The sequence below is a fragment of the Fusarium graminearum genome, chromosome 2, assembly GCF_000240135.3.
Source record: "Fusarium graminearum PH-1 chromosome 2, whole genome shotgun sequence".
NCBI classification, from domain to species: Eukaryota; Fungi; Ascomycota; class Sordariomycetes; order Hypocreales; family Nectriaceae; genus Fusarium; species Fusarium graminearum.
The window spans coordinates 6,812,608-6,838,468 of NC_026475.1; the positions used below are offsets into that span (position 1 = coordinate 6,812,608).

Here is a 25,861-nt window from a genome sequence, read left to right on the forward strand (position 1 = left end):
GGGTATTTCTTGTTGCTTTGCTGTAATATACAAGTCCGTTATGAAAGTTTAGATGTTTATGAAAAGATAGAATTCAGAGATGCAATTACCTCTATTTATATATCCGTCCTACTGATAGTCCCATAGTATCATATGTATGAATATAACATGTGCTGCCAACTGAAACACTGAAGTGAACTGAAACACATCTTGTTCCACACTGAATTACTACTGCCCTTCATTGCCATTGATATCATCAGTTTGCTTATAAGTAGCTGTTTCCCCTCGCATTTCACGTACAACGAGCAAGACAGTTTGCCGCCTGTGATTAGTATATGCCAGCTGGAGATTACAAACAATAATAGATGGTGGATTGGAGGGTGAGGGGCTGTTCTAGATATTTATCTGGTTATATTGTAGCTAACTAAAAGAAGAGTAATATCACTGTGCTCTTACTCCTTCCGAATCTCAAATCATCTCATTTCTCGTATTCATCAGGTATATTACTGATGTTGAACGCGATGTTGTTTAAGCGATGGCCTCAGCTTGTACCGATCGCTTAAATCATGCCCTTTCCTGTCCAAGGGTTTATCATGACCGCAGCTGAACCAGTTTTGGTATATATAAGGCTTACATATATCGAGATATTTTGTACTGATCTTTGCACATAAGAGTGTATGTTGGTGTATTTTGCGAGTATGGAAAGATAACTTAACTGGTAGCTAGCTTGATCTTATATCTATGTACCACACGTATGCGTGAGGGATTCACGAACTGAAAACTCGTATCGTAACCTACTGACACGTGAATGTGTGTTGTGATACGACTGTGAAGATATGGGGATTGGGCTTCGCGTCGATGGCGCCTTTCTCCTTGCCATCCATTCTGTCATAAATATTTTGAATGTCTTGCGTTCTTCCTCAGTGCATTTATCACACTTTAAATCAACATAGCTCTCTACAGGTTCGGTGTTCATCTCGCATTTTGGGGTGGTATTTGCAGGGCAGGCTTGCACGACTCTCTTGAAAGAAATGAAACTGCCACATTTGCACCAAAAGTTGTGGTACCTTATCTTGCACATCGTGTGACCTGATATGGGTGGTGGGGAGAGTTCCTGGGTCTCTTTGTACTTGTGGTCTTGTTTGTCCGTATATGAAGTCACATCAGTAACGAAGAAAGACAGTCTTTGGGGGCAGTATTTATGTGGACTTCCTGGACAGAGGTATGTGAATAGGTAAGGCGTCAAAAATTGATTCACGTCAGGGAAATGCCCTATTCCTAGTCACGACGGCTGTAAATATCTTTATCACAGCGGCCTTTCCCTGAACCGTCTTTTGGCCAATTACTCGTTTGTTATGAATCAGATACTATTTGACGCAACTGTGATTAGCAACAGTGAGCATTGTCAGTTGGGGGATTCAGTTATCGTTGTTTCCGTGGACGTGTCAGTGTTCAACCGCACGTTCTACTGATATGCCTTGTCTTGCCGACTATCCGACAATAGCCACCGTGATATCACAATCGTGACCGTGATTGTTAGCAAGCGCGAATCGGGACAGTACCAAGACCGAGCAGGATTCGGCTGACTATGTTTCAATGAGCGCCTTGCTGTCTTTGGCGAACAGCGAATGATGCTCGCAATTAACCACAGTCAGCAGGGCTGAGCTTTCACCTAGTGCTGTTGTGACCGCTAGTGCTTACCTACCAGCCCCATGAAGAGGCCTCTTTGGGCAAGAGAGATGACTGTACCAGTATCAGAACACTCAACACTACAAAGTACTTCGGTCTATCTCGGAAAATGGTGGAATTGGAGCGCCCACGATTATGCCAAGGATCCCTCTGGTTGTTCCGCCTGCCGCCGACTCCATCGATAACAGGGGCCATGAGCCATTTGGAGATTGGTACAATTTTAAATGACAATTTCGTGAATCCGCATTGCACGCCAGCGTCACCTTTTCCTTCTTCCCTAACCCTTACTCCTTTGTAGAAGACGCAAAATGTCGCAAGATCAACAGAAACCAGTGATTCTTTTCGTGCACGGTGCCTGGCACCAGCCCAAGCATTATTCCCTTCTTATCTCATCCATTGAGAATCAAGGCTTCACTGTTGTTGCTCCCACTCTAGCCTCGACGGGTTACGATGACTCAGTCGATGGCAAAGCCTTGGAAGACGATGTAAAGGCCATTCACGATGAAATTATGCCGTATCTTGATAACGGGCGGAAGGTTATCGCAATGGGACACAGCTATGGTGCTGTACCACTCTCAGTCGCCGTCAATGGCTACACTCAGGCTGAGCGAGAGCAGAATGGAAAACGAGGCGGATTTGTGTCAGTGATATTCATTGCGCCGACACCTGTTTTACAGAAGGGTATCTCCATGTACGACTCCGTTGGTGGACAGTACACGTCAGCTTGGTTTCATGATGTATCTGTGAGTTAATGCCCACTCTGACTCGATTCATCGATCTAATCCCTTTCCCAGGATACATGCCTACCTCTGAAAAACGATAAGATTGTGGAGGCTTTCTTCAATGATGTGGATAAGAGTATCTCTGATGAGGTAATTCCCACACTTTGCCATCAGAGTAAAGGTCCCTTCGAGGTTCCTGTTCCTTGCACACCAGCGGACCTGAACATCCCCAAGATCTTGGTGCTGTGCAAGGATGACCCAATTTTCACCAAGGACATCTTGACATTTGTTGCTGATAAATGGGGAGCAACGGTTCTGGAAATAGAGTCTGGACACAGCCCGCACTTGTCAGAGACACATAAGCAGTGGATTGTCAACCTTGTCGCCACCGAGGCGGAGAAGGTGTGAGATGTATTTAGCTTGCGCACGGTTCTCGAAGGCCAGAGATCTAAATAGTATTCAGTTAATTAACAGAAGGTTGATATAAAACACTGTATGAAGTAGTCGAAGACTCTCGTTACATAACAAAAGATATTAACCGGTTAACAGATGTTGCAAGTGTGTAAATGCATCTATGCTGATAATTCCGTTTGCGTGGGTAGCACGTCTCGGTATTCGGCATCGCGTCTCTGAAGCCATCTCCTCTGACGACAACCCATTTGCCGGTTATCCGACAATGGTACAAAATGCGAAAGATAAGTAGGTTACTGCGTACTCTAGATTTTATGCATTTGGCTAAAGATGACATTAATTATCCCCAATGTTCTGCCTGGGGCCTTCACCACCTGATTGTCCACTATATGCGCGCCTATCGACCGACATACCAGACATGCAGGTTGACATGTAAGATACCTTGGCATATCCAATTAATGGACAACCCAGCTGCGGTGATTCGCTGACTGCAGTAATTCAACATTGGGGAAAGTCAGAAATCTGACAAAGACCTAAGTTCTCACTCACGATTCACTCTCTTGTACACGTGACGTGATATCACTACTGGAATAGACAGCTCATCAACCCGACAATCCGGAACAAGGCAATCAAGTTGAAGTTTTGAAGTTATTGAATGATCTACAACATGGCGACGAAAGTCTGTAGAGAAGCCAATCCAAGTATCGTGGATCTACTCTCTTCCTATAGCGTTCTCTCATCTCTTGCACCTTGGCTCTCGACACTTGACTTGCACAGCCTCAGCCTGATAAGTCGATCAGCTTACACATATATACGCTCTTCAGAAACTATATTCAACTTCCTCACTCGACAGTCTCTCTGTGATGGACGCGGGCTTGCGGTTCGTCAAGCTTTCCAAGGTTTATATCACCAAAGTCCAATGCCAGGTCGATGGGATATCAACCCTCACCTTTCAGGCGACGAAGAAATCGAGGTATATCTTTACAACGTGAAGTGTGACGAGGCACAGGCTCTTCCGTGTATAAAATGTGGCATCAACGTATGCGAAGAATGTCGCTGCTATCCACGCGCCGCTCCCCCAAACGCTCGTCCTGATCGTCGACCGCACTTGAGAGGACGTTTTGAGCTGGACAACATCATGTGCTTATGCGAGGGATGCGACAACAAGACTGAGGAGGATATAAGAGGCAAATTCGCCAATCAGCGATGTGATTGCGATATCTATACCAGATGGATATGCGTGCGATGCGTAAATGAAGAACGAAAAACAACAAGAAAGTATTTTGCAGAAAGAACGCAAATGGAGTGGGATTGGATCGTTAGATACGATGTTGACTTTGGAGATGATTGCGAGCCCTCCAAGACGCTGCATGATCATGTTTTTGAGCGAGCGGTATGACCTTCCACAAGTCCTCGACATGATAAAAGATCTGTACTAACACATTGATACAGTTCTGGTGTACCTGCGGCAGAACAGTACCGCACAGGACAGTTCCGCGATGCATCTGGTGCAGAAGGCGACATTTGCCAGAAACTGAATGGTACCAGGAGAGGCTAGAGATTGGATCGAAACATCCATTCTTTGACGACGTAAGTGCTTGATCATCTCGTAGCGAGGAAGTAAAAACTGACAGCTTGCCTTAGAACCCAAATTACCCGCGATGGGTGAGCGACGAGAACAACAAATACCCCAGCCCATACCCCAGACTCGGCTACCAGAGTGAAACCAATAGATATGGGGAGATTCGTAGCGAATGATTTGGACTTCTGTTATCAGATGATTGAGCCTTTATCATAGATCAATCTTTCTGTTATTGTTTGGTTCGATCGGTGCCTTGACAATAATTGATAATTCTTCTTTGTTTAAGCAACTCATCAATCCCTGCAGGTATATCGATAAACATTGATGTGTTGTTGATATTAGGTGATTGCATTCGACCGAGTAGAATCTTCGCTACCGAGATCCCTCAACTATAGAGAGCTTCTATATTCCGATTATGAACAGACTTGGTCTACCTATCTTATTTCCATTACGCCGGAACATTCCCTATTAGAACACACGCATGAGAAACATCTGCCCCCTCCCGTTCTGTGAACTGTCCTCCAACGAGTTCACTGATGCCGATCAAGTTCCAACAGCCTTTTCATATAATAGGCTTCCTGAAGTACTTGCCAATACTTCCTTCAATAATGATCAAATTGTTGAGCCCGCATGGTCAGCATATAAGTCTCTCCCAAACTTCCGTTCCAAAAATTCATGAACCTCCGGATTTCTACCCAATTCGGCAGACAAAGTGTGACTATTTCCTTCTTCAATACGAAGCCCCCTTAGACTCGTTGCTCTTGACAGTGCAACATACGCCTGCCCCACCTCAAAAACCTTATCCAGCTTGACAATGACTTGATCAAGAGTCATCCCCTGACTCTTGTGTATAGTGATTGCCCAGCCCGGTATGAGGGGGATCTGAGTTCTGTATATCAGTACTTGCGACTGGTAGCCCATGTGGTTAATGACGCAGACAGGGTAGATAGTCTTTCTGTAGCCATTATTAAAGCGCACGACCGGCCAGACTTGATCATCTGGGTTGGGAAACTTCCTTAAATATTCCTCTGTGAACAGAAGAACATGTTCTTCTTTGAGACAGCCATCTTTCCCTTCGTATGATGGTAGTCTATCCTTGTCAATCTTTTCCCAGCCGACGATTTCACCTTGGCTACCGTTGGCAAGGCCCTTTTTCAGATTGAGGTTAACCTGGAGCATGACGAGCTGTGTTTGTTTGAGCTCGACTTTTTTGTTGAACCGGTGGTCATCGAATCTCTTCAAGGTATTTTCCTTAGTGCGCTCTCCCAGGTAATCCTTTGGTCCGTCGTACGATGGGGGAAACCAGATACCATCCTCGCATGTGTAGTCCTTTGATGTGTAATCGGTGATCTCCTCCAACTTCTTTGCGTTTATTTTCTTCGCCTCGACCCTTGTAGGAACAAGTCGTGTGGCATTTTCCACTTCTGACTCGTGGTTTAGGAGCATGTCCAATTCCCGTGAGGAAAGAGGGATGCCAAGTCGGCATTTCTGAAGCGCCTCGATGAATGGGCGGTCGCTCTGGCGATGAATTTCCTTGAGGTTGACGTACGCAAACTTGGCTGCTTCCCACGCAGGACTTCTGAAAGCCCACCTGTCTTCCTCATAATTCCAAGGCCCGTGGCCACAGGAACACTCAATTATCCTGTCAACGGGGTGATCCGCCTCTTGGTACGGTATATCTAGCTCTGTTCCACATTGGCAGCAATGCTGGAATGGTAGTACCGGCGGTAGCTGGCAAAAGTCTCCAGTTACAATGAGCTGCAGTCCACCCCAAGGACGTGTTTGATCTCGGATATGATTCAAAACTGCTTCCATTCGCGTCAGGAAGTTGTTCTCTACCATACTGACCTCATCAATAATCAAAACATCCGTGGCTTGGAGAATCTTCCGGACCTTTTTATTCGGTTTCTTGCATATATCATCTTTGAGGCCGGCCAAACTCATTTTGGGATGTTTAATGGCCCCCCAGCCCATAAATGAAAACAAAGTGATACCATCAACGTTGAGGGCGGCCCTCCCCGTAGGCGCAGTAATAGCGACGGTTTTCCCAGCAGCTTCGAGCTGAGCGATGGCAGCTTTGAGGACAGTTGATTTGCCACAGCCGGCTGAACCAGTAAAGAAGACGTTTTTGCCGCTCATGATGATGTCGACAAGATCTTGCTGCTCCTCGCAGAGCGGTGGCCCCGTATATTCTTGAACGTCAGGCTCATTTTCGTCGGATGTGATGCTGATGAATGATACAGCACGTTCTTGTCTTGCAGGTGAAGCGGGTGGAGATGGCGAAGCGGGAGCAGGTGGAGTAGGGGGAAGAGATGGTGGCAGCTCAAACTCCTTGCTTTTAGGACTGCGAGGACGGAAAACCCCATCCAGAGTGGCCTGTCGGCCAATTTGCTTCATGGCTGTGGACGGCAGGGCGAAGCGTGATGATGATAGTGTCTGATGAAAATGTCTGATGAACATGACATTAAAAACCAGACTCTTGTCTGAAGGACCCTGAAAGTGAAACAGAGTTCGAGTGTTACCCTGGTGCTCCGGTTGGCCAGGTCACGAGATGAGTGGGAGCCTGAAGAACAAGGCCATAGTTAAATCACCTGCTGGAGTCTATTCTGTAACCAGCCTCTTCATTATCTCCATCACCTTGTTTTGCTTTCTGACTTTTGGGCATGATACGATAAGTGCTGGATATTTGTTTGTTATTGATGTTTCATAAAGTCAAGAACGTTGATAATCGCCATTAATATTTCAGAAAATAGATCAAAGCCATATCCATCATCAATGCTGCTGCACCTTGTACCAGACAAATTCAACAACAACCTTCAACATTGCAGCCAAATTATCACTCCCAGCCTCCCAATCCTGTAACTTTTGACTGTTGCCTAAACCTGCCGGATTTATCATCGCATTGACTAACTCACCCAACGTCATTGCAACAGAACCAGCATCGAAGATATTCTTTTCCATCTGCCATTCATCCAATGTTCGCGCTTCCCAAAGCATTTTACTTGACGGGAGGGCAAGGTTTTCCAGTTCATCACAGCGGCTATGTGTTTGGCCGTTCTCAATCGTGATGACACAGCTTATGATCAGCCACAGGCAGGACATGCGGCGACGCGATTCGGCAAAAATCCATACTTCCCACGTTGTGTTGGGTTCCGCGGCCTCCGAAGTAGAGTAACTACCCGCAAGGTCGAGGAAGCGCGATCCGATAAGCTGGGACAGTGAGTTAGAACGATGGCACTAAACCAACTGCTGTGATGATATTTACCTCGACCGTCTCAAACAACGTCGCAACGCGTTCTCTATTCTCTGTACCAGAGTCGGTCATTGCCATTATCAGGTAGATGATCATGACCTGCAGACACAAGTGAACCTCCCGAGGCGTGAAAGTACCCAGCTGCCCATGTTAGCGGGGTCTCCGTATATCCAACAGCGGTTTCTTTACCTTCTCCCGGAAGCGGGTTTGTTCAGCAATTATCGTCTTCCACAAAAATGAAACAGTCTCGGGCGTTCTCGATTCAAAGAGTCGTGCAATACTCATACAATTGCCGAGCGCCTCTGGAAGATGTTCTTGGTGCCAATGAGGATGAATGAATGGCGGAAAGGTTTGCCGACGAAGCATCATCCGAGGGTATGAGTAAAGCATCTGCATAACAATGCGCGATGCATGCTGTAAGCTTGACAGCCGATTAGATACACGAGTCAAATCTCCTTTGGCACTAAGTGATTTCGGTGGCATGCTGATTTGGAGATCGCTCGAGATGTTCCAGAACGACGTGTCTCTATAGACTGTGATCGGCTGGGTTGCAGAAATTGTGCTCGGTGACGATACCCAGTCAACCATCAGATCGTTAAAGTCAAAAGAAGTACCCAGAGACTCAGACGTCTCAGGATATCCTATGTATTGTAAGTCGGTATAGCATGAATCATCAATTCGCCTCTCATGTCCAAATTCCGACACGATTCCATGGCATGCTGGTTCCTGGTATATGCATCGCACGTTCCTCTTTTGGCACCGCGAACACGGTTGACCAAAACTGCATTTTGCTTTAGCTGTTCTGCAAGCAGAGCATGACCTTGGGCGACCTTTTCGTCGACTTTGCGCGCGCAGGCAGTACTTGACGTGGCGTTTGTATGCGTGTTCTACTCAGACCGGGTCAGTAACGTCAGGCAACTTAAGTATGGACCTGACCGCATACCCTGAGTGAAGACTTTATCGCAGATTTGGCATGTCTGCACAAAAGGCACTTCTGCAAAAATATCCATTTTCCGTGATGAGTATTAATATTCACGAGGGTCAAAAGGGGGGATAAAGGATGACGGTTTGTAAGCAAAAATAAATATTCGGAGCTAATGAGTATTCGGAATTAAGGCTAAAGTCTTTTGAAGGATTCGGGCCCCTCATGTGAGACTAAGCGATTGGACACTTCTCATTCATAATCTAAGAACTACCCAGCAATATATCGTTCCAGTGACTGACTACCTAGGTAACTCTCCATTGCTATTGCTAATAGTCTTATGGGGCCCTTTTTTGTCCGTAGTAGTAGCCAACTCCACAATCCTCTCAGCCCCAACCTCGGGAGCCGTTCCCATTTCATGGTAGCCAGACAACCCTGTCTTTACCAAGCCAGGGCACACAGAGTTGACTTTTCCACCAACGTCATCCATTTCGCGGGCAAAGTTGAACATGAGCATATTAACAGCTGCTTTGCTTGCGTCATACACTTTGTAGTCGATGTTGTAGTAAAAAAGACTTTCGTCGGTGGCTTTTTCGAGACTACCCATGACGCTCGTGACGAATATGATTCGAGGTGGGTTTGTTTTCGCTTGGCGGAGAAGGGGAAGGAGGCCCTTTGTCAGACAGCCTGTTCCGATGACATTGGTGGTGAACGTTTTATGGTAGATATCCCAAGTGGTCAGGTCCTTGTCCCAATCAAGCAAGACACCAGCGTTGTTGATCAAAACATCAAGGTAGCCATATTTCTGCTCGATGTGCGCAACTGCTTTATCGATAGACTCAGAGGAAGTGAGGTCGAGTTCGACGACATCTACTTTGTGTCCCTCGCTGCGAAGATCAGAGGCGATCTGTTCACCGGCTTTGGTGTTGCGGACACCGAGAAGGACATGGTAGTTGTGCTTGGTAGCAAGTTCTTTGGCGACTGCAAGACCGATGCCTTGAGTTGATCCAGTAACAAGAGCGAGAGAAGAGGCGACGGTCATGTTGGTAAAAGGATTCTTAACTAGTCTTAGAGATGTCGATGTTGTATTGAATGATGAGGAGGAGATATTGAGTTGATCAACATGTCTTTATATAGTTTCTCCTCAAGTTAGCAACACGCATACATCTGGTAACCATGAAGAAATAACAGAGTGTTCTCGCGGCCAATTTTGCCGCTGAAATCAAACTATTCCAGTTTCTTGCTATGGTGTTGAGGCTCTCATATGCCAAATTCGCCGGTCGTCTCCACCCAAGCTACCGGCCAACTTGGCCGCTCGTCTGAACTTAGCCAATCACTATGGGTAGTGGAATATGTAATCATTTTCAAACGTAATGATCGATTATTTGTCACAGAGCTTCGAATAAAGGGCTTACTTGTTGATCGGTACAGTCAAGCTTCGTGGTTATCTTAAAATTCCTACTCAATCAGAGCAAATGTCCATACTAGTTTCATCACAGCTGTGATCGGTGACTTCCGGACAAATACGGACTATTCGAATAGTATAAAAATATACAATGCACTCATGGCATTTCTTGATCGTTAACAGGTCAGATATTGGGAATAAGACACAATTATCTGTAAACGGACATACAGTGTTCCTCTATATGATCTGTTTTCTGAAGAGCCTATAAGTCATTTAAAAGTGATCGCAAGTTATCTATAAGTTTGAAGATTCCCTCGTTTAAGACAATATCAATCGTGGTTTTCAAAAGCCTCACGTATCTTTGCTAGGTCAACGATGTTGATGAGACTTCCCTGGTGATCTACCCTGCATCTCAAAAGACTCACATAGATCAACACAAGGGTGAAAGTGAAAGAAAGACTTGCACGACTGTAATAGAGTCCGGCGATAACACCTTGCCCAGTAGACTGTGAGCGGTTTTTCATTCGGCATTCAATTAATGTATCATGCATGTTACCTTCCTAAAATCATAACCAACGTCAAAAAAAGACCACATGGCCAGTGGGACCAAGCCTTTCGAAAAGGCAAGTCAAAGCACAATGGGTCAGCGGCCTCTTAATACATCTCTCAGACGAGATATAGGCTCTTGTCTAGCTGTCACCTAACTGGCCATTCCCTACTCTTGTGTCATCAGGCACTGATAACAAATGACTCGATGAAAGCCATTGGGTGAGTCGGAGGTTGTATTCCCGGCCTGGATAGCCCAACTTGGAAGGTCCCCAGATCATGCAGGGGTTACAATGGTAGATCGCACGGCGCATGACTCGCTAAAAAAGAAGCTCGCCCGGTAGCGTCAAAGAGACGCAGGGGCCGAAGTAGGCGCTTGCATAGAATGCAAGTTCTCTATCTTGGTGATCAGATGCATAAAGTAGGTGTTTGCGGTGAGGGTGTCTTTTCTGTACCAAAAGCACTTGTCCTCGTTTGCCTGGGTTCGTGCCAAGAATGATAGGGATGGGATATCTCGTATCGGGGATTGTTCTGCATCGTTGACTGTAACGTGACACTAAAGAACAAAGTTGCCTTAGGACATGAAGATCTACATAGCTCTATTCTTGATAAGCTTAACAAGAAACTTTGAAGCTTTAAAAGCTCGTATAGCGGTCTGCCCACACTATTCGGGGATAATCTCCGCCTCAAAATCCACTTCCTCATCCATGATGCTTCGCCCCGAGCCGTTTTATTCACGGCTCTTGTTTATCCGATAGACCTGCCTATCCCGCGGGATATGGTGCTGGTGTACGGTACTATCCATGTCAACTAAGACACTGCAGCTGGTATACTGAATGGGCTCCATAAAACTGCTATCGCTCACACTGCCCCATGATCGCGTGCTTGAACTGCCGTAAAGATAATAAATTACCCCGGACAAAAGACCCTTCTCCTCTTGGCATATAGATCCCTAAATAGGTCGGTGGTTAGTGCCTGGCGTCTAAGTAGCCAAGATACACAAAAGTCCCCGGTCGAATGGGGAAGTTGAGAAGAACCATAGGAGGATAGGTTATGTTTCTATCTTGTTCAAACTATATAATAGTTCAAGAAAGGCCATGATGATTCCTTCAACCTCATCACCAACACTCTCTCTTTCTACAATCCTCACTCGTTCTCAACATGCGCTTCTCCGATAGTCTTCTCCTGATCGGGCTCACCGGCCTGGCCGGTGCCCATCCCAGCCGAAGGGCACCCAACGCATCGCCTTTGAGCAAGCGTGGTCTTGACCTGGAGGCTTTCAAGCTTGCACCTATGGCAGAGTATGTTTCCCAGGAAGAGGTTCCTGAGGATGCTAGTGTCAAGGTTATCACCAAGCGAGCTGATTACACGGAGACGGCCAAGGACTTGGTCAAGGCCACGTTCCCCAAGGCCGAGTTCCGCATGGTTGATGATCACTACATCGGCACCAACGGTATTGGTCATGTCAACTTCAGGCAAACAGTCAACGGTATCGACATCGATAACGCTGACTTTAACGTCAACGTAAGTCACTTTAACAGGATCTTCTGAGAACACGTGCTAACGATCAGCAGATAGGCGCCGATGGAGAAGTCTTCTCCTACGGAAACAGCTTCTTTGACGGAAAGATGCCTGGTCCTCTGACCAAGCGAGACGAGAAGGATCCCGTCGACGCTCTTAAGGACACTGTCGAGGTTCTTTCGCTTCCCGTTGAGGCTGATAAGGCCAAGGCTGTCAAGAAGAGTGACAAGCACTACGAGTTCACAGGAACATCTGGCACAGTTAGCAAGCCACAGGCTAAGCTTGCTTACCTTGTTGATGACGGCAAGCTGAAGCTCACTTGGCGAGTTGAGACTGATGTTCTCGACAACTGGCTGTTGACTTATGTCAATGCTGCCAAGACTGACGAGGTCGTCGGTGTTGTTGATTACGTTGCCGAGGCTACCTATGAGGTTTAGTAAGTTTCTCTTTTTCTTATTGGTTACAAGTGATGAGCTGACCGTTTTCGCAGCCCTTGGGGTGTCAACGATCCTGAGAAAGGTTCTCGCTCCGTGGTCAAGGACCCTTGGGACTCAGTCCGATCTGAGTTCACTTGGCAGAGTGATGGCACAGCCAACTACACCACAACCCGCGGTAACAACGGTATCGCCCAGACCAACCCCTCAGGAGGTAGCGCTTACCTTAACAACTACCGCCCTGACTCCAAGTCCCTCACCTTTGAGTACGACTACTCCCCTTCCAACTCAAACCCCAGCAGCTACCGCGACGCATCCGTTACTCAGCTCTTCTACACTGCCAACAAGTACCACGATCTCCTTCATGCTCTCGGCTTCAACGAGCAAGCTGGTAACTTTGAGGCCAACAACAACGGTGCTGGTGGTAAGGGCAATGACCAGGTTATCCTCATGGCTCAGGATGGTGGTTTCACCAACAACGCTATGTTCTCATCTCCTCCTGATGGCCAGCCTGGACGCATGAGAATGTTCTTGTGGGATACCAGCAACCCCAAGCGTGACTGCACATTCGATGCTGGTGTTGTTATCCACGAGTACACCCACGGTCTTAGCAACCGTTTGACTGGTGGTCCCGCCAACGGAGGATGTCTTCCTGTAAGTTTTTTTAACCTCTCGACGTAATAAGAAAATACTAACAATCTCAGGGTGGCGAGTCTGGTGGTATGGGAGAGGGATGGAGTGACTTCATGGCCATTGCTATCCACCTCAAGCCCAAGGACACTCGCTCCGCCAACAAGCCCATGGGTGACTGGATCTCTGGCAAGGCTGCTGGTATCCGTGCCTACCCCTACAGCACAAGCATGACCACCAACCCTTACACCTACAAGAGCGCCAACGGTCTCTCTACAGTGCATGCTATCGGCACGGTCTGGGCCACAATCCTCTACGAGGTCATGTGGAACTTGATTGAAAAGCACGGCAAGAACGACGATGACATGCCCAAGTTCAACGGTCAGGTCCCTACTGATGGAAAGTACCTTTCCATGAAGCTCGTCATGGACGGAATGGCTCTGTAAGTTTACTCAGTGTAATTTGTTATGGCCTTTTGCTAACCTTTTGACAGTCAGCCTTGCAACCCCAACATGGTCCAGGCTCGTGATGCTATCATCGATGCCGACACCGCTTTGACCGGCGGTAAGAACAAGTGTGAGCTCTGGAAGGGCTTTGCTAAGCGAGGTCTGGGTACCGGTGCCAAGTACAGCAGCACCAGCAGAACCGAGAGCTTCACCCTGCCTTCTGGCTGCTAGATATGATACGATGGAATGTTTATGAAGATTTAGGATGGCTATTCTACTAGTATATATATGATCTTGTATATAGGTCTTGAATATGGAATTTGCTTTTACTCACGTTATGCTGAAGCTTCATCATTGCCCCTTGCTCCACGCACCCCGACAGATTGTTTACGACCCATAGAGTTATTTGATAGAGAGTGTTGGATCAAGGAGGCCAAACTTAGGAGCAGATTCGCATCTACCTTAGCTTATTGGATTGCCCAATACTCAAAGGGAGGTATTTGACGATATGATTCACTTGTTGATGTATTGCAGAGATTGATAACCAGCGACTGCGAAATTACTTTCTGTTCATTCTTTTCGTCTTCTACTTTTCATATCTAGACATTCAATAAATCAAGGCTTCCAGTCCAGAGTCCTCTCACGGTTGTAAGTAGCAGGACCCTTGGGCTTGTTGTCGAGAATCTTCTCAATCTCCTCCAAAACGCCATCGTCAATCTTCTTGTAGATTTCGAGCGCCTTGAAGTTGTCCTCAAGCTGCTCAACCTTTGTGGCGCCAAGAATGACGGTGCTGACGTTGGGGTTCTTGAGAGCCCAGGCAAGAGAGAGCTGGGCAACGTTGCCGCCGAGACGCTCAGCAATCTCGGACAGCTTCTTGACCTTCTCGATCTTGGCCTTTCCAGCTTCCGACTGGAGCTCCTTGACAGTGTTCTCGAAGAAAGCCTTGTTGGTGGCGAAGCGAGAATCGTCGGGGATGCCGTTGTTGTACTTTCCAGTGAGGAGACCACTGGCGAGAGGGGACCAGATAGTGGTTCCGTACTGGAATTGGTCGTAGAGGGGAGCATACTCGGTCTCGAAACGCTCACGGTGGAAAGCGTTGTACTGGGGCTGCTCAACAACTGTATCTGAATCAGAATCAAATATCCAATCAAGAAAGATCTGTGGACTTACCAGGAGCAATGAGGTTGTAGCGCTCAGCGATTTGAGTAGCCTCGGTAATCTGAGCAGCGCTCCACTCTGAGGTACCCCAGTAGTAGGCAAGGTTCAGGTTGCGGATGACCTGGGTAAATCCCTCAACGATCTCCTTCATGGGAGTAGCGTAATCGGGGCGGTGGGCAAACACAACATCGACATAAGGCTGTTCCATTCGCTTGAGGGAGCTCTTGAGACCCTCGACAACGTGCTTGCGAGAGAGACCACGGGTGTTGGGCTCCTTGCGACCTGTACCGAAGAAGACCTTGGTGGTGAGGACGTATCTGGATTTGTTAGATTGATCGCTCAAAAATGAGTGAGGTCTGGTGTTACTTACTCGTCTCGGGGCCAGTTGAGCTCCTTGAGGGCTCGGCCCATCTCAATCTCGGATTCACCGTTGGCATAAACCTCGGCAGTGTCAAAGGTGTTGACACCGTGATCCCAGGCTGTTTGCAAGATCTGTTTAACAATATCTCCCTTTTGTGTTCCACCTTTCATCTGTTAGTTACTGCACACAACTTCTCGAACTCTTTGTAGGGTCTTACCGTATGTCAACCAGCCACCAAGACTGAAGACACTGACCTTGAGACCAGTAGGTCCCAGGTGACGGAACAACATGTCCTTGGGGTCGTAGGCGGTTTCGACAGGCATATTTGCTGATTTTGAGAGGTAGTATAGAGAGATGAAGAAATGTTGGCGTTCAATTGGAACAAAAAGGGAAGCGAGCTCTTTTGTTTATATACAGAAAATTGATGTCATTGAGGATGGTCCAAGCGAAGTGAGGGGTATTGTCTCATAGTGCGTCTCTGATGTTGATAGAATGATCCAATGGCTCCACGCCAGAACTCATGGCAGTTTAGCGTAGCAACTCTGATTCAATGAAGCCAATCAAAGACACTAACAAAGGGAACCACCTCCAGCCTCGGAGTTTGTTATCCACTGCCATTGGAGGGATAGCATTATTAATTCAAGATTACTCCACTAAATGAAGGTGTACGAAACAGCGTCAATGACGCCTACTGCAAATATGCCTGCAAAGTGATCGATATCGTGGATACGGAAGATTCGGATTGTGGTGAACATCATAAGCGGTGTAAGTGAGACTGACTTGCCAACAGCATTCTGAGGTGGTAATCATAAAGTGCTTACAGTAACGATCCGTGCCATGTCCATGGAGTGAGTGCCCGTTTGCTTATGACATCAAGTCATCGGAACTTAAAGCCGATCTTAACTCCGTTCCGGCCACGTCGTTCCGCTCCTGGAGATGACATGAACAGACAGGAACCTGCCTAACTTGATCAATTGCTGTGACAAACCCCCGGTATTATTACTAACAAACCCCGGTGAATGAAACCAATATTCCGCTGACAGCTCAGTAACGGTTGCAATGTCGTGTTCCTGTTAACTGCCGCTGCCATTGCACATCCTGAAAGCAGCTTTCGCACCTTTCCAAATAGGCGCCCAAGCCCCAAACACAGCCGTCACTCCCGTACATATTATCATTGGGCCGTATTTCGTCGCATAGCCCAATGCCTCATTAGATAGAGACGCTTTGGCCTGCAATAAGACACCACTCAATGGACCAGCAGACACGAACCCTATCCCTCGCCCACCCATGAGCATGCCGAAAATGAGCGCCGAATCAGCATCAGAGTCATCCTTTTGGATGTCTGATGACATGTTGGACCATGTTGAACTAAATCCGCCAGCGAAAAAGCCATATAGAACAACAAAGACGACCAAGTTAGCAAGATTTAAACTCAGACCCCAGAGCAAGAAGATAGGTAGTGCGCTTCCCAAAGATGCAAGCGTCACAGCTCTGGTCGCCGATGTCTTGTCACCGACCATGCCATGTATGATACCACCAGGGACTGACGCTACCGAGAACAACGCAAGAAGGATAGGCCCAGTGATACTGGGTAGCCCGATAGTTGACGCATAGCTTGCTAGATATGTACTGGGCATGAGATATCCCAGTGATTGTATGATCACTCCAGCTTGCATCATCCAAAAAGACGTATGGCGGAGGAAGTTGAACGAAAGTGACCGAACCTGAACTTGGTTGTGCTGCGGAATCCGAGGTTTGATGAAGAACAACGTGGGGAGACTCATCAGAGTAGAAGCACCAGCCCAGACTAGGAGAGTCGCGCGTAGACCGATCCGACGGAGTAAAGCATCGAAGACGAATGGCATGGCGATACCTTATATCTTGAGTTAGACAATGATTCATGGTGTGAGAAAAGAGGCATCCATACCAGTCGACGATTTGCCTGCCCACATGACACCAAGAGCCATTCCCTTTCTCTCAATGAACCACTCGTTCATATAATGGGAAATTGGACTGAACAAAAGGCCACATCCAATCGAGTACAGAGCACCCTGGGTTGCAATGAGTCCTGCGACAGTGTCCACGAAAGCTGAAGCAGTCAGGCTAGCTGTTGTAATGAGAATACCCAGTGGACCACAGTATTGGCGCAAACGAGGGTATTTGGTAAGAACCATAAAGGTAAAGGGCATCATGAGATACATGACACCTTGTTGCAATGCTCCGATTGTTGCGATTGTGCCGGCAGATGACGTGTTAATGGGGCTTGATGGACGGGAGTAGTATTCTTGGAATATGCCAAATGAGACTGAGTAGCCCCAAATGGGTAACTACGCGAGTATTGTTAGCTTGGTGCAAGTAACGAAGGGAGGATTTCAGATTACTTGAGCCATGGTGCAGCAGAGTAGAGTTAGGTATGCGTCCTTTCCATGGTCGGTAGGTGGAAGGGAAATCTCCGATGTATGAGATTCATGCTGCTGTTGATCAAGTCCCACTACAGGACTGCTGGTCATTTCTACATCACGTCTAGTCGTTGACGGCGCTGCATCGGAGATTTGAGTCGAGGAGGAAGACATGTTTGCAGTCGGTTAGTCCAAGATACCCAGGTAGGTATGCAAAGACAGTATGATTAGCGAAAGGTCATGAGTCTGTGAATACATATCAGCGAAAAACAGAATTCTTTGAGTGCTCGGAGTAAGAAGTAGATGTAACTCATCGCGCCCTTATTTTGACGTTTGCGTTGACGTCACGCGATCGACATGACTGGATCTTCGTTTTTGTTGGTTCTGTTGGGTGCTACTGTGTAACGCGACTTTGAATGCCGACTTGCCGAGATAACGAAAGAATGGAACGCGGTACAGATACGGTCTATGTTTAGAACACGAACAATCTCAACATCTAATATTTCTATCTAACAGTGAAAGAACTCTGAGGGCTTATGGGCTGCGTGATACCTCAAACGATTTGGTATAAGCAATTTTGCTTTGCTGTAGAATCGCCTCCTCGCTTGAGTTGTACAGAACATTTCCCAAGTTCTCTTCATCCACCTTGCCAGCGATCACCTGGGTTTCCTGACTGACAGTATCAGGATAATTTCCCAACTCCATCGTGTCAAATTGCGAATACCCTGTGTGCTTCTTCTTTTTCTTCTTATCTAGCCCAAACCTGGAAGACTGGTCTGACACAGACCCAACGACAACAGCTTCTTCGGGTGTGGGCGAGGAACCGAACCACTTTGGTGCGAAACGCTTGAAGAATTTGCGCAACGTAGGCATCGAACCGCATACGATGAAGAGGTTGGCTTCGGCGATCGACCAGACGTTGGCAGGGGCAGCTACCCATGGGATGTCGAGTGCTCCGAGGAGGGCGGGGAGGTAGATCATTCGAATAATTGAAGTTGCAACTGTTCTGTGTAGTTTCTGTCAGTCACCAAGTTTACCGCTCATCAAAAGCAGAACTTACATGGTAGCGATACCAAGCATGATGGCCACACCAATCTTCTGGCCCAACGGCATCTTCAGTTGAGCAATCATGGGTATGGGAATGACAAAGAGGATGAGATCAGAAATAATGTTGACCACGGCGATGATGATGTACACGACAGCATTATCAGCACACTTTCCACTCGCGAACCGAAAAGGGTCCCATGCCGTTTGGATAGGGTTGCAGCCAAAGAGAAGAAGCGTGGAGATGATGAGTGTGTAAAGAACGACAAATGTGATGGTTCCATATACAACTCGTCGAAACCATAACTGGGGTGATATTTGGAGGCAAAATGTTAACAGCGATGTTTTGCTGCAGCCATTGCAGATGATGAAGACGGGTGCAGCGATGTAGGAACTCTTGATACGTGTCAGGTCAGGTTACAGTCAACGGGTTAGAGGTGTAGACGTACGAGCATGTGCTTCTCAAAGACTTCGATTGGCATTTCCCATGCGTGATGGCACAGACCTCCGATGGAAATGGACCCTGTAGGGTTTAGGAAAGGTTGGAACTGAGATCCAGTCAAACACTCACATATCTGAACTGACTGCATGACAAGGGAACAGATCTTGATGAAGCAACCCTGTTAGTATGTGGCCACTTTATCCATGTCGTAATTCACTTACCCAAGCAATCACAATAAGAGCTTTGCAGAAGATCAGCTTCGGGTCTTAAATGCACAGGCTTCGAGTACAACTTACCATCATCGATCTTCCAGCTTCCCAGAATGAAGTACTTTGTATACAGTCTCTGAACTAGAAACAGGAACGCGATGGGTCCCAGAATGGCGAATACGAGATAATGTTCGATGGCATCTTGCTTCTGAGGATTGTCAAAGTCCACCACATAGCCCTCAGGTGGTGGTAGGAAGGTCGTCACGCCGTTCGTCACTGGGTAAGGCATGTTGAGATACAGCTTTACTCATCAAAGAGGGATGCAACGGAACTAATTGCCAAGATGAGGAATTGCCCTCTGTTATAATTACAAGATATCCTTCTCTGAACATTTTGTCGGATGAGACGGTTTCGGACATCAGGATCAGATTGCTGTTCTTCGGAGTGAGATTACTACAGTATTAAGCCACCATTGGTGAAGGTTATTACAGCAAACCCAACAAAACAATGGGCGATGAAGAAAACTCAGTTGGTCTGATCTTTTCTGCAGAGCGATTGAAACCGCTTCATCGGAGTTGGCTTTCCAAGAAACCCGGACACCTGCAGGGATATGTCTCAAGCCAAGAGACTCCTTGGGTCATGAGGGATTCGTGTCTTGGATCTTTGGCGTTGTTCTTTGTATATGTGCTGGTGATGAGGACTATTTCATGGGGCGATGCATGTTTGTCGCGGAACTAGTGAGATTCTCTTCCTATTGTTCTTTTTGTGGAGTCATTCCTTCAAGATAGACATGCGCTACTATTGGTGTGTTGCTCTGACGAGGCTTGATGCGAAGCAGTTGTTAGACCAGCCTAGGCTGACTTGAAGACAGCGGGCCGTCGCTTCCCACTCATGCTCTGATCAATACCTGCACCCGGATGTTAATGAGGATTATCCATGTTATATAGCATCGATTAGCTTAGTAGTTGGGCAGTTTATGCTTACTTTTCCAGGTCACGCAGGGTATGTGCAGCTTACGAAAACCTTGGTATCGACTGGCTTACCTGCCTAATGAAGCAGAACCGCTGTGACTTTGCTTAGCGATTCGTCAAACCGTAAGCGGTCATGCTGACATGCGTCGAAAGCTCAATTCTAGATCAGGCCCTTGGAATTCGGAAGAAGACCCTTGAGTACAACAAGTGAAGTAACCGACATAATCCTTGATTAGAAATAGCATGTCTCAGTTGCACATTGTAGTCAATCCATTGTTCTCTAGAGTGGCGTTCTCAGCCGACCTCGGCTACCGAATCCATTTGACAAGACTGCCTTGGGAGTGTTGGGTCTAGGAATTTGACCACCAACAATCTTCAAGGAGGTCACATTCTACACTTCATCATCTCCTTTGTTCAAATACCCGACGCGGTCCCCGGGAAGTCTGAAGCCACAAACCTCCTCATCTTCATTGTTCAATCTCACTATCACACTCAACCAAGCAAACAACATGGTCCAAATCACGTCACTTCTTACTGTCGCTCTCGGTCTCGTCGGGACAACACTGGCGACGTCCTCGAACACGGGCCTATTGCAGATGTTGACTTACGTCAAGCGTCATCCCAACATGACCCGTGCTGAGTTCTGGGAGTACTGGGATACTCAACATGCACCAAAGGTTATTCCTCTTGCAACACACTTCGGGATATCCCGATACCAGCAGGTACCGCTCCCTCTGCCGACACCAAACCCCAACAGTGCAGACTAGTGATTTGCTAACTCGTTCCCGTTATCAGATCCAAGTTGGTGGGAAGATTGTTCCCACAGACGCCGGCGCCTCGGCACCTGCTTCAAACAACCTTGTTGACTTTGATGGAGTCGCCATGTTTCTTTACGAGTCAGCTGATGACCTGACTGCCATGTTGTCGCACCCTTACTACATCGACGTCGTTGAGCCTGATGAGCATGTTTTCATTGACAAGTCTGCTTATGGCAATGGCATGGTCGCTACTTACATCGGCGAGAACATTGAGGTGGTGGATGATGAGCGCAGTGTTTGGGTGGGCGATAAGAAAACTCGCAACAAGTATCAGAGGCTTTTCAAGTCGTACAGATAAGCACTTGAAGTCTGAATACTGAATATGAGCTTCTATCAAGATTCATGCACAGGGGCGAGGCATTCTTTGATGATATTGTTGCGGCCTTATGTTGGTTTCAAAATTCTGTCCTGACAATTGTCAGTCACTCAACCAGAAGGCATGGCATATACATTCTCTAGTGTTAGGTCACCTTGGTGGATAGAACTACATATGGTCTAGAATACAACAATAGGTCTCAGTTTAAAAGTCTTCCATAGAACCACAACCTTTATTAAGGATTCGCTATATACACTAACAATTTTAAATACAGTCATACCGACATAAATGTGATAGAATCATAATCTCCTCGACGTATCTCTCAAAAGAGATCTACATAACACTTCTTCGTCAAAGGAACATCCGCCGTAAAGGTCAGCTTCTTGTTCTCAGAGTCGTACTCTGCATGATCGGTTCCCTTGGGCTTCTTGTCGACACCAAGAATGGTGATCGTCTCAATCTTGACACCGGCATCGTACTCAAAGCTTCCACTCATGCTCAGCTTGCCCTTGGTGTAAGAGAAGTCAATCTCGGACACAGCGTCTTGAACAACAGACTCGCCATCGTCGAGGTACAGAGATCCATGCGCCTTGCCGTTCAAACCGGGTGCAATGACCAGGTTGAACCCCTTCTTGCGAAGAGCGGTGGTAGTGTTGGCACTTTCGACACGCTGAGGGTAGATTACACCACCCTTGTAGTGGACCATGATATCGGTGAGCTCAACCTCAGCAGACTCGTATGAACCAGTGCCACGGACAGGCTTTCCGGTAGACCACTCGTAGAAGATGTCATCGGGGAGATAGTACTCCAACTCAGTGCTGTTTTCCTTTGTAACAGGGCTGACAAGGATGCCATCACCATAAAAGAACTGAAGATCGATGGAGTATGTGTTCTTGTCGTTGGGGTAGTTGAAGAACAGGGGGTTGAGAGTAGGGGTGCCTGTCTGGTTCTGCTTGTAAATGGCAGTGTAAATGTAATCGAGGAGCTTGTAGCGAATGGCGATACCAGTGCGGGCTGCCTCGGCGACCTTGGGCCAACGGTAGAACTCCTGGGATGCAGCAGTGATCTCATTGTGGTTACGGAAGAAAGTGTAGAAACTTCCAAGCGTAGCCCATCTAGCGCAAAGAGTCTCGGTGACGTTGCCGCCGAAGCCACAGACGTCGGCACCAACGACTGGAATCTGGTAGATGGATGCGAACTGGAGAAGCTGGCCGATGCTGAAGCGGTACTGATCCCAGATAGAGAGGTTGTCTCCAAGCCAGTGAGAAACATCCTTGCCAGAGCCAGCAAAGGTACTACGCGTGATAACAAGAGCACGCTTATCGGGACGTCGAGCACGCATAGCGTTATGCGAGTGCGTTGACATCTGAGCGCCGTACAAGTTGTGTGTATCATACTGGAGATAATCTCCACTCTGCACAAGATCAGTATCGGTAGTGCCGTCAGCGAGCGTAGGTCCAGCGCCGTTCTGGATCATGTAGGGAGGCTGGATGAGCTCTCGGTTGGGAAGACCCTTGCACTCATCCTCGCCACAACCAGATCCTGTCTTCTTGCCGCTTTGCCAGCTGGAGCCGGGACGACCGTACTTGTTCTGGCCCCAGTGCTTCTTGGCTGCCCACTGTCCTACGCCACGGCTGCGGGGTGTTGTGCGAGCTGCCACGGTGCGCTTGTGGATGGTAGTCTTGGCGATGGAAGCAACCTCACGTGTGTTGTGACGGGAAGATGCGGGCTGCAGACTATCGGGGAAGCCAGCAATAGGAGCAGGAGGGCCATCACGAACAGGAGGAGGCTTGGGAGGATCACCATCGATCTCTGCGAATTTCTCAGGAGTGGTGTTGTTTCCAGGATAAGGACGGTTGAAAAAGTTGGCAGGCTCATTCATATCAATCCAGAGACCATCGATATCAGGACCGTTTTCACCATCGAAGAAGTTGATAAAGAGATCGTTCCAGTACTTTTGCGAGTTGGGGTTGAACCAGTCAGGGAAGACACTGGGTCCGGCCCAGACAACACCTCGGTAGTCTGAGCCGTTGGGCTCTTTCATGAAAGTGTCATACTCGAGACCTGAGTCAAGGGCGGGATTGGATTCCATGTCATACACGGCGGGGTCAACCATGACGATGTACTTCTGGTCTCGTGCATGAATTGTTTCAACGAGGTCCTTGTACTTGTCTGCAGGGAAGCGTTCCGGGTCGATGGTGAAGATACGTCGACGGTCCATGTAGTCAATATCTGTCCACATAGTCTCGAGTGGGATTCCAGCAGCGGAATAGTTGGCTACAACAGCAGCAACTTCGTAAACATCGCGATAACCGTATCTGCACTGGTGGAAACCGAGACCCCAGTAAGGCGCCATGAGAGGCAGAGTAACAATCTCAGCATACTGCTTCGCAACTTCACGAGGCGAAGGTCCAGCGACGAAGTAAAAGTCGAGAACGCCACCAATGATGTTGTACTCCAAAAACTGCTGGTCTTTCTTCTTGTCGATGAATACATCCATGCCGTTGGAGTTGAGGAGGAAGACACCGTGGGTGCCCTTCTCCCGGTGGTCAAAGTAGATGGGGTGAGCTCCATAGAGGTTCTGGCCCTTGGGTGTACCATATGAGTCGCGGGTGTAGATAGTGCGGGTGTAGTTGGTCGAATTCAGCATGAAAGGATCACTGTGCTCGCCAAGACCGTAGAGGTGAGGATGGTCGGGGAGCTTGGTCTTGAGATAGACATACTGGCTCTCAAAGACTAGGTCGCTTCCCGATGTGTCAAAAAGCACTTCATCGGTGTCCCTCCTGGACACAGTGAAGGAGAAAGGATCCGCCTTGAAGTCAAACTTGAGCTTGGAGTTTTTGGGTGAAGCCCACTGTCCAAACCCAGGACGAGGGAAGATATCATCTGGAACTTGGTAAACAGTGTTGTTTGTATCCAAGATCTTGACGTGCAGTCGATCCTCGGTCTGGTATTCAACCTCAAGCTTCAGCTTGGGCAGATCAATTCCAAAGACATCGCAAGCCTCACCCGCGAGGGAGAGGTCGGCGTAGAAGCCAGAATGGGTCTCCCAGTGCTTTGTGGCCTTGTAGCCAGGGCACTTGGAGAGGTCCTTTTCGAAAAGGTCTCTGCGGGGCTTGTCGAGGTCATCGACGCCTGCTTTGCTCTGGGCAAGCGCAGTGCCTGTGAGGGCTGCGGCGGAGGTGAGCAGCTTCTTGAAGAACATGATTGAGTTGGTCGCTGTCTGAAGAACTGGAACTCGACCAAGGTTCGTTCCAAGGTTAGTTATATATACCCCATGATCTTGGCGATCGTGACCTGGATAGCTTGAGACTGGATTAAGCTTGCACTCGCCACTCTGCAGACTACCCTGGTGCGGAGACTCCGCCTCGTAATGAAAGCAGTTCCGGGAGACGAAAACCGCTATAACGGTTCGTTACCCAACATTGATCAGACAGACCGTTGAAGAATTCGATTCTAGACAAGTCATTACATACATACGGCCGAGAAAAGAGCCGGAAGAAACCAAGTTCTGGGTTTAGTTGCGTGATGCTGTGCAAGGATGGGGTCGATGATGCACGACTCTCAAGTCGGAGTCTCCATTTGCGGGGTTGGAGAAGTCAAAGAGTAAGCTTGTTTACAGGGTGCTCCCCCAGATTCTGGCACCAGACTAAAGCGAGCCAAAAAGAAAATTCTGCTGGTAGAATTACTCGGCTGCTTGATGCTGGATTGGTTCAATCTCGGGCCGAAGGGTTATGCATCAATTCAAGAATGATGATTGAGAATCATCCATTGACAAATGAATGGGCCTGGGAGATATCACGCTTTCGGTAATGATCGCTGGAATAACCTGGGGAATTAGTGTGGCGGACTTGGGTCAGGGTAGGGTTGATGTATCTGTTACTTGTGAGTGATTTAGCACTAACAGTAACCAACCCTGAAAGCACCATGCATAGCGCTTACCAGTTAGATTCTGTCAGTGCCTGATCATACTTGAACAGCAGTACTTTTGTCTTGACATCACCACCTCCCTCGTCTTCGCATCTATTCGGCCGGCCTCGGTCTCCCTCTCGGAGGCATTTTTCTTAGCTCACCAGTCCATGTTCTTTTAGCGGACAATCCCCAGGGCCAAGCAATGATTCCCATGGGGAAATGAAGGATGGCGTACGGGGGAATTCCCGGCACCCTTGATGGCGGTCCCAGCGACAGAAATGACAGACACTCTTCCACTCTAAGTAGACTTGAAGATGCCACCTTATTTTGTCGCTAAGTTATTCACTTTCCGAATATGGCACCCCATTTCGTAGTCTTCTCGGCGAGTTATGTACAGAACATCCTACCGTAATGATATGGGTCAAGACTGGGGATAGCATCATTGGTGCTTGAGTAATAATGGGATGACATGATTGTGAAATGCCTCGGATCCCGGAATGCTCGGGTACAAGCGGGCTCTGGAGACACAGGGTAGATGCTTCTGTAGTACAATTTCCGCCTTCACATGTTGTACTTACAACATCAGGCATTTTTATACGATTAATCTGGCCATGGACATGAGATGAGGTTTTCGCGAAATAATATCATTTTTATCTTGTTTTTAATTCGTCGCTTGGTTAATAGTTCTGAA

At 47.6% G+C, this 25,861-nt stretch overlaps 11 protein-coding genes across 11 annotated transcripts; 4 read left to right on the forward strand and 7 right to left on the reverse strand.

Moving 5' to 3' along the window:
• Positions 1-718: 718 nt before the first annotated feature.
• FGSG_03470 (uncharacterized protein) lies at positions 719-1,060 on the reverse strand (the record flags this gene model as incomplete). Its single annotated transcript, XM_011323941.1, has 1 exon — positions 719-1,060. One exon carries the CDS (start codon positions 1,058-1,060, stop codon positions 719-721), a length of 342 nt encoding a protein of 113 aa, XP_011322243.1.
• A 904-nt stretch (positions 1,061-1,964) lies between these two features.
• FGSG_12424 (uncharacterized protein) lies at positions 1,965-2,798 on the forward strand (the record flags this gene model as incomplete). The annotated part of the gene is made up of 2 exons (XM_011323942.1): positions 1,965-2,411; positions 2,463-2,798. The coding sequence occupies exons 1-2, from the start codon at positions 1,977-1,979 to the stop codon at positions 2,796-2,798; spliced, it is 771 nt and encodes a 256-aa protein (XP_011322244.1). The 5' UTR covers positions 1,965-1,976.
• Positions 2,799-3,720: 922 nt separating this feature from the next.
• On the forward strand, positions 3,721-4,559 carry FGSG_12425 (uncharacterized protein; the record flags this gene model as incomplete). Its single annotated transcript, XM_011323943.1, has 3 exons — positions 3,721-4,194; positions 4,254-4,391; positions 4,446-4,559. 3 exons carry the CDS (start codon positions 3,721-3,723, stop codon positions 4,557-4,559), a joined length of 726 nt encoding a protein of 241 aa, XP_011322245.1.
• A 354-nt stretch (positions 4,560-4,913) lies between these two features.
• Positions 4,914-6,780, reverse strand: FGSG_12426 (uncharacterized protein; the record flags this gene model as incomplete). The annotated part of the gene is made up of 4 exons (XM_011323944.1): positions 4,914-4,983; positions 5,162-5,773; positions 5,933-6,114; positions 6,232-6,780. 4 exons carry the CDS (start codon positions 6,778-6,780, stop codon positions 4,914-4,916), a joined length of 1,413 nt encoding a protein of 470 aa, XP_011322246.1.
• Positions 6,781-8,859: 2,079 nt separating this feature from the next.
• On the reverse strand, positions 8,860-9,600 carry FGSG_12427 (uncharacterized protein; the record flags this gene model as incomplete). The annotated part of the gene is made up of 1 exon (XM_011323945.1): positions 8,860-9,600. One exon carries the CDS (start codon positions 9,598-9,600, stop codon positions 8,860-8,862), a length of 741 nt encoding a protein of 246 aa, XP_011322247.1.
• Positions 9,601-11,670: 2,070 nt separating this feature from the next.
• On the forward strand, positions 11,671-13,771 carry FGSG_03467 (extracellular elastinolytic metalloproteinase precursor; the record flags this gene model as incomplete). The annotated part of the gene is made up of 5 exons (XM_011323946.1): positions 11,671-12,033; positions 12,084-12,466; positions 12,521-13,118; positions 13,169-13,536; positions 13,588-13,771. The coding sequence occupies 5 exons, from the start codon at positions 11,671-11,673 to the stop codon at positions 13,769-13,771; spliced, it is 1,896 nt and encodes a 631-aa protein (XP_011322248.1).
• Positions 13,772-14,155: 384 nt separating this feature from the next.
• On the reverse strand, positions 14,156-15,419 carry FGSG_03466 (uncharacterized protein; the record flags this gene model as incomplete). The annotated part of the gene is made up of 4 exons (XM_011323947.1): positions 15,277-15,419; positions 15,069-15,222; positions 14,711-15,015; positions 14,156-14,658 (listed from the first exon to the last, which is right to left on the reverse strand). Exons 1-4 carry the CDS (start codon positions 15,380-15,382, stop codon positions 14,156-14,158), a joined length of 1,068 nt encoding a protein of 355 aa, XP_011322249.1. The 5' UTR covers positions 15,383-15,419.
• Positions 15,420-15,712: 293 nt separating this feature from the next.
• FGSG_03465 (uncharacterized protein) lies at positions 15,713-17,632 on the reverse strand (the record flags this gene model as incomplete). Its single annotated transcript, XM_011323948.1, has 5 exons — positions 15,713-15,853; positions 16,011-16,036; positions 16,177-16,932; positions 16,987-17,386; positions 17,441-17,632. 5 exons carry the CDS (start codon positions 17,630-17,632, stop codon positions 15,713-15,715), a joined length of 1,515 nt encoding a protein of 504 aa, XP_011322250.1.
• Positions 17,633-17,992: 360 nt separating this feature from the next.
• FGSG_03464 (uncharacterized protein) lies at positions 17,993-19,442 on the reverse strand (the record flags this gene model as incomplete). The annotated part of the gene is made up of 4 exons (XM_011323949.1): positions 17,993-18,464; positions 18,519-18,808; positions 18,952-19,025; positions 19,241-19,442. The coding sequence occupies 4 exons, from the start codon at positions 19,440-19,442 to the stop codon at positions 17,993-17,995; spliced, it is 1,038 nt and encodes a 345-aa protein (XP_011322251.1).
• Positions 19,443-20,633: 1,191 nt separating this feature from the next.
• Positions 20,634-21,240, forward strand: FGSG_03463 (uncharacterized protein; the record flags this gene model as incomplete). Its single annotated transcript, XM_011323950.1, has 2 exons — positions 20,634-20,846; positions 20,920-21,240. 2 exons carry the CDS (start codon positions 20,634-20,636, stop codon positions 21,238-21,240), a joined length of 534 nt encoding a protein of 177 aa, XP_011322252.1.
• A 299-nt stretch (positions 21,241-21,539) lies between these two features.
• FGSG_03462 (uncharacterized protein) lies at positions 21,540-24,463 on the reverse strand (the record flags this gene model as incomplete). Its single annotated transcript, XM_011323951.1, has 1 exon — positions 21,540-24,463. The coding sequence occupies one exon, from the start codon at positions 24,461-24,463 to the stop codon at positions 21,581-21,583; it is 2,883 nt and encodes a 960-aa protein (XP_011322253.1). The 3' UTR covers positions 21,540-21,580.
• Positions 24,464-25,861: the final 1,398 nt, after the last annotated feature.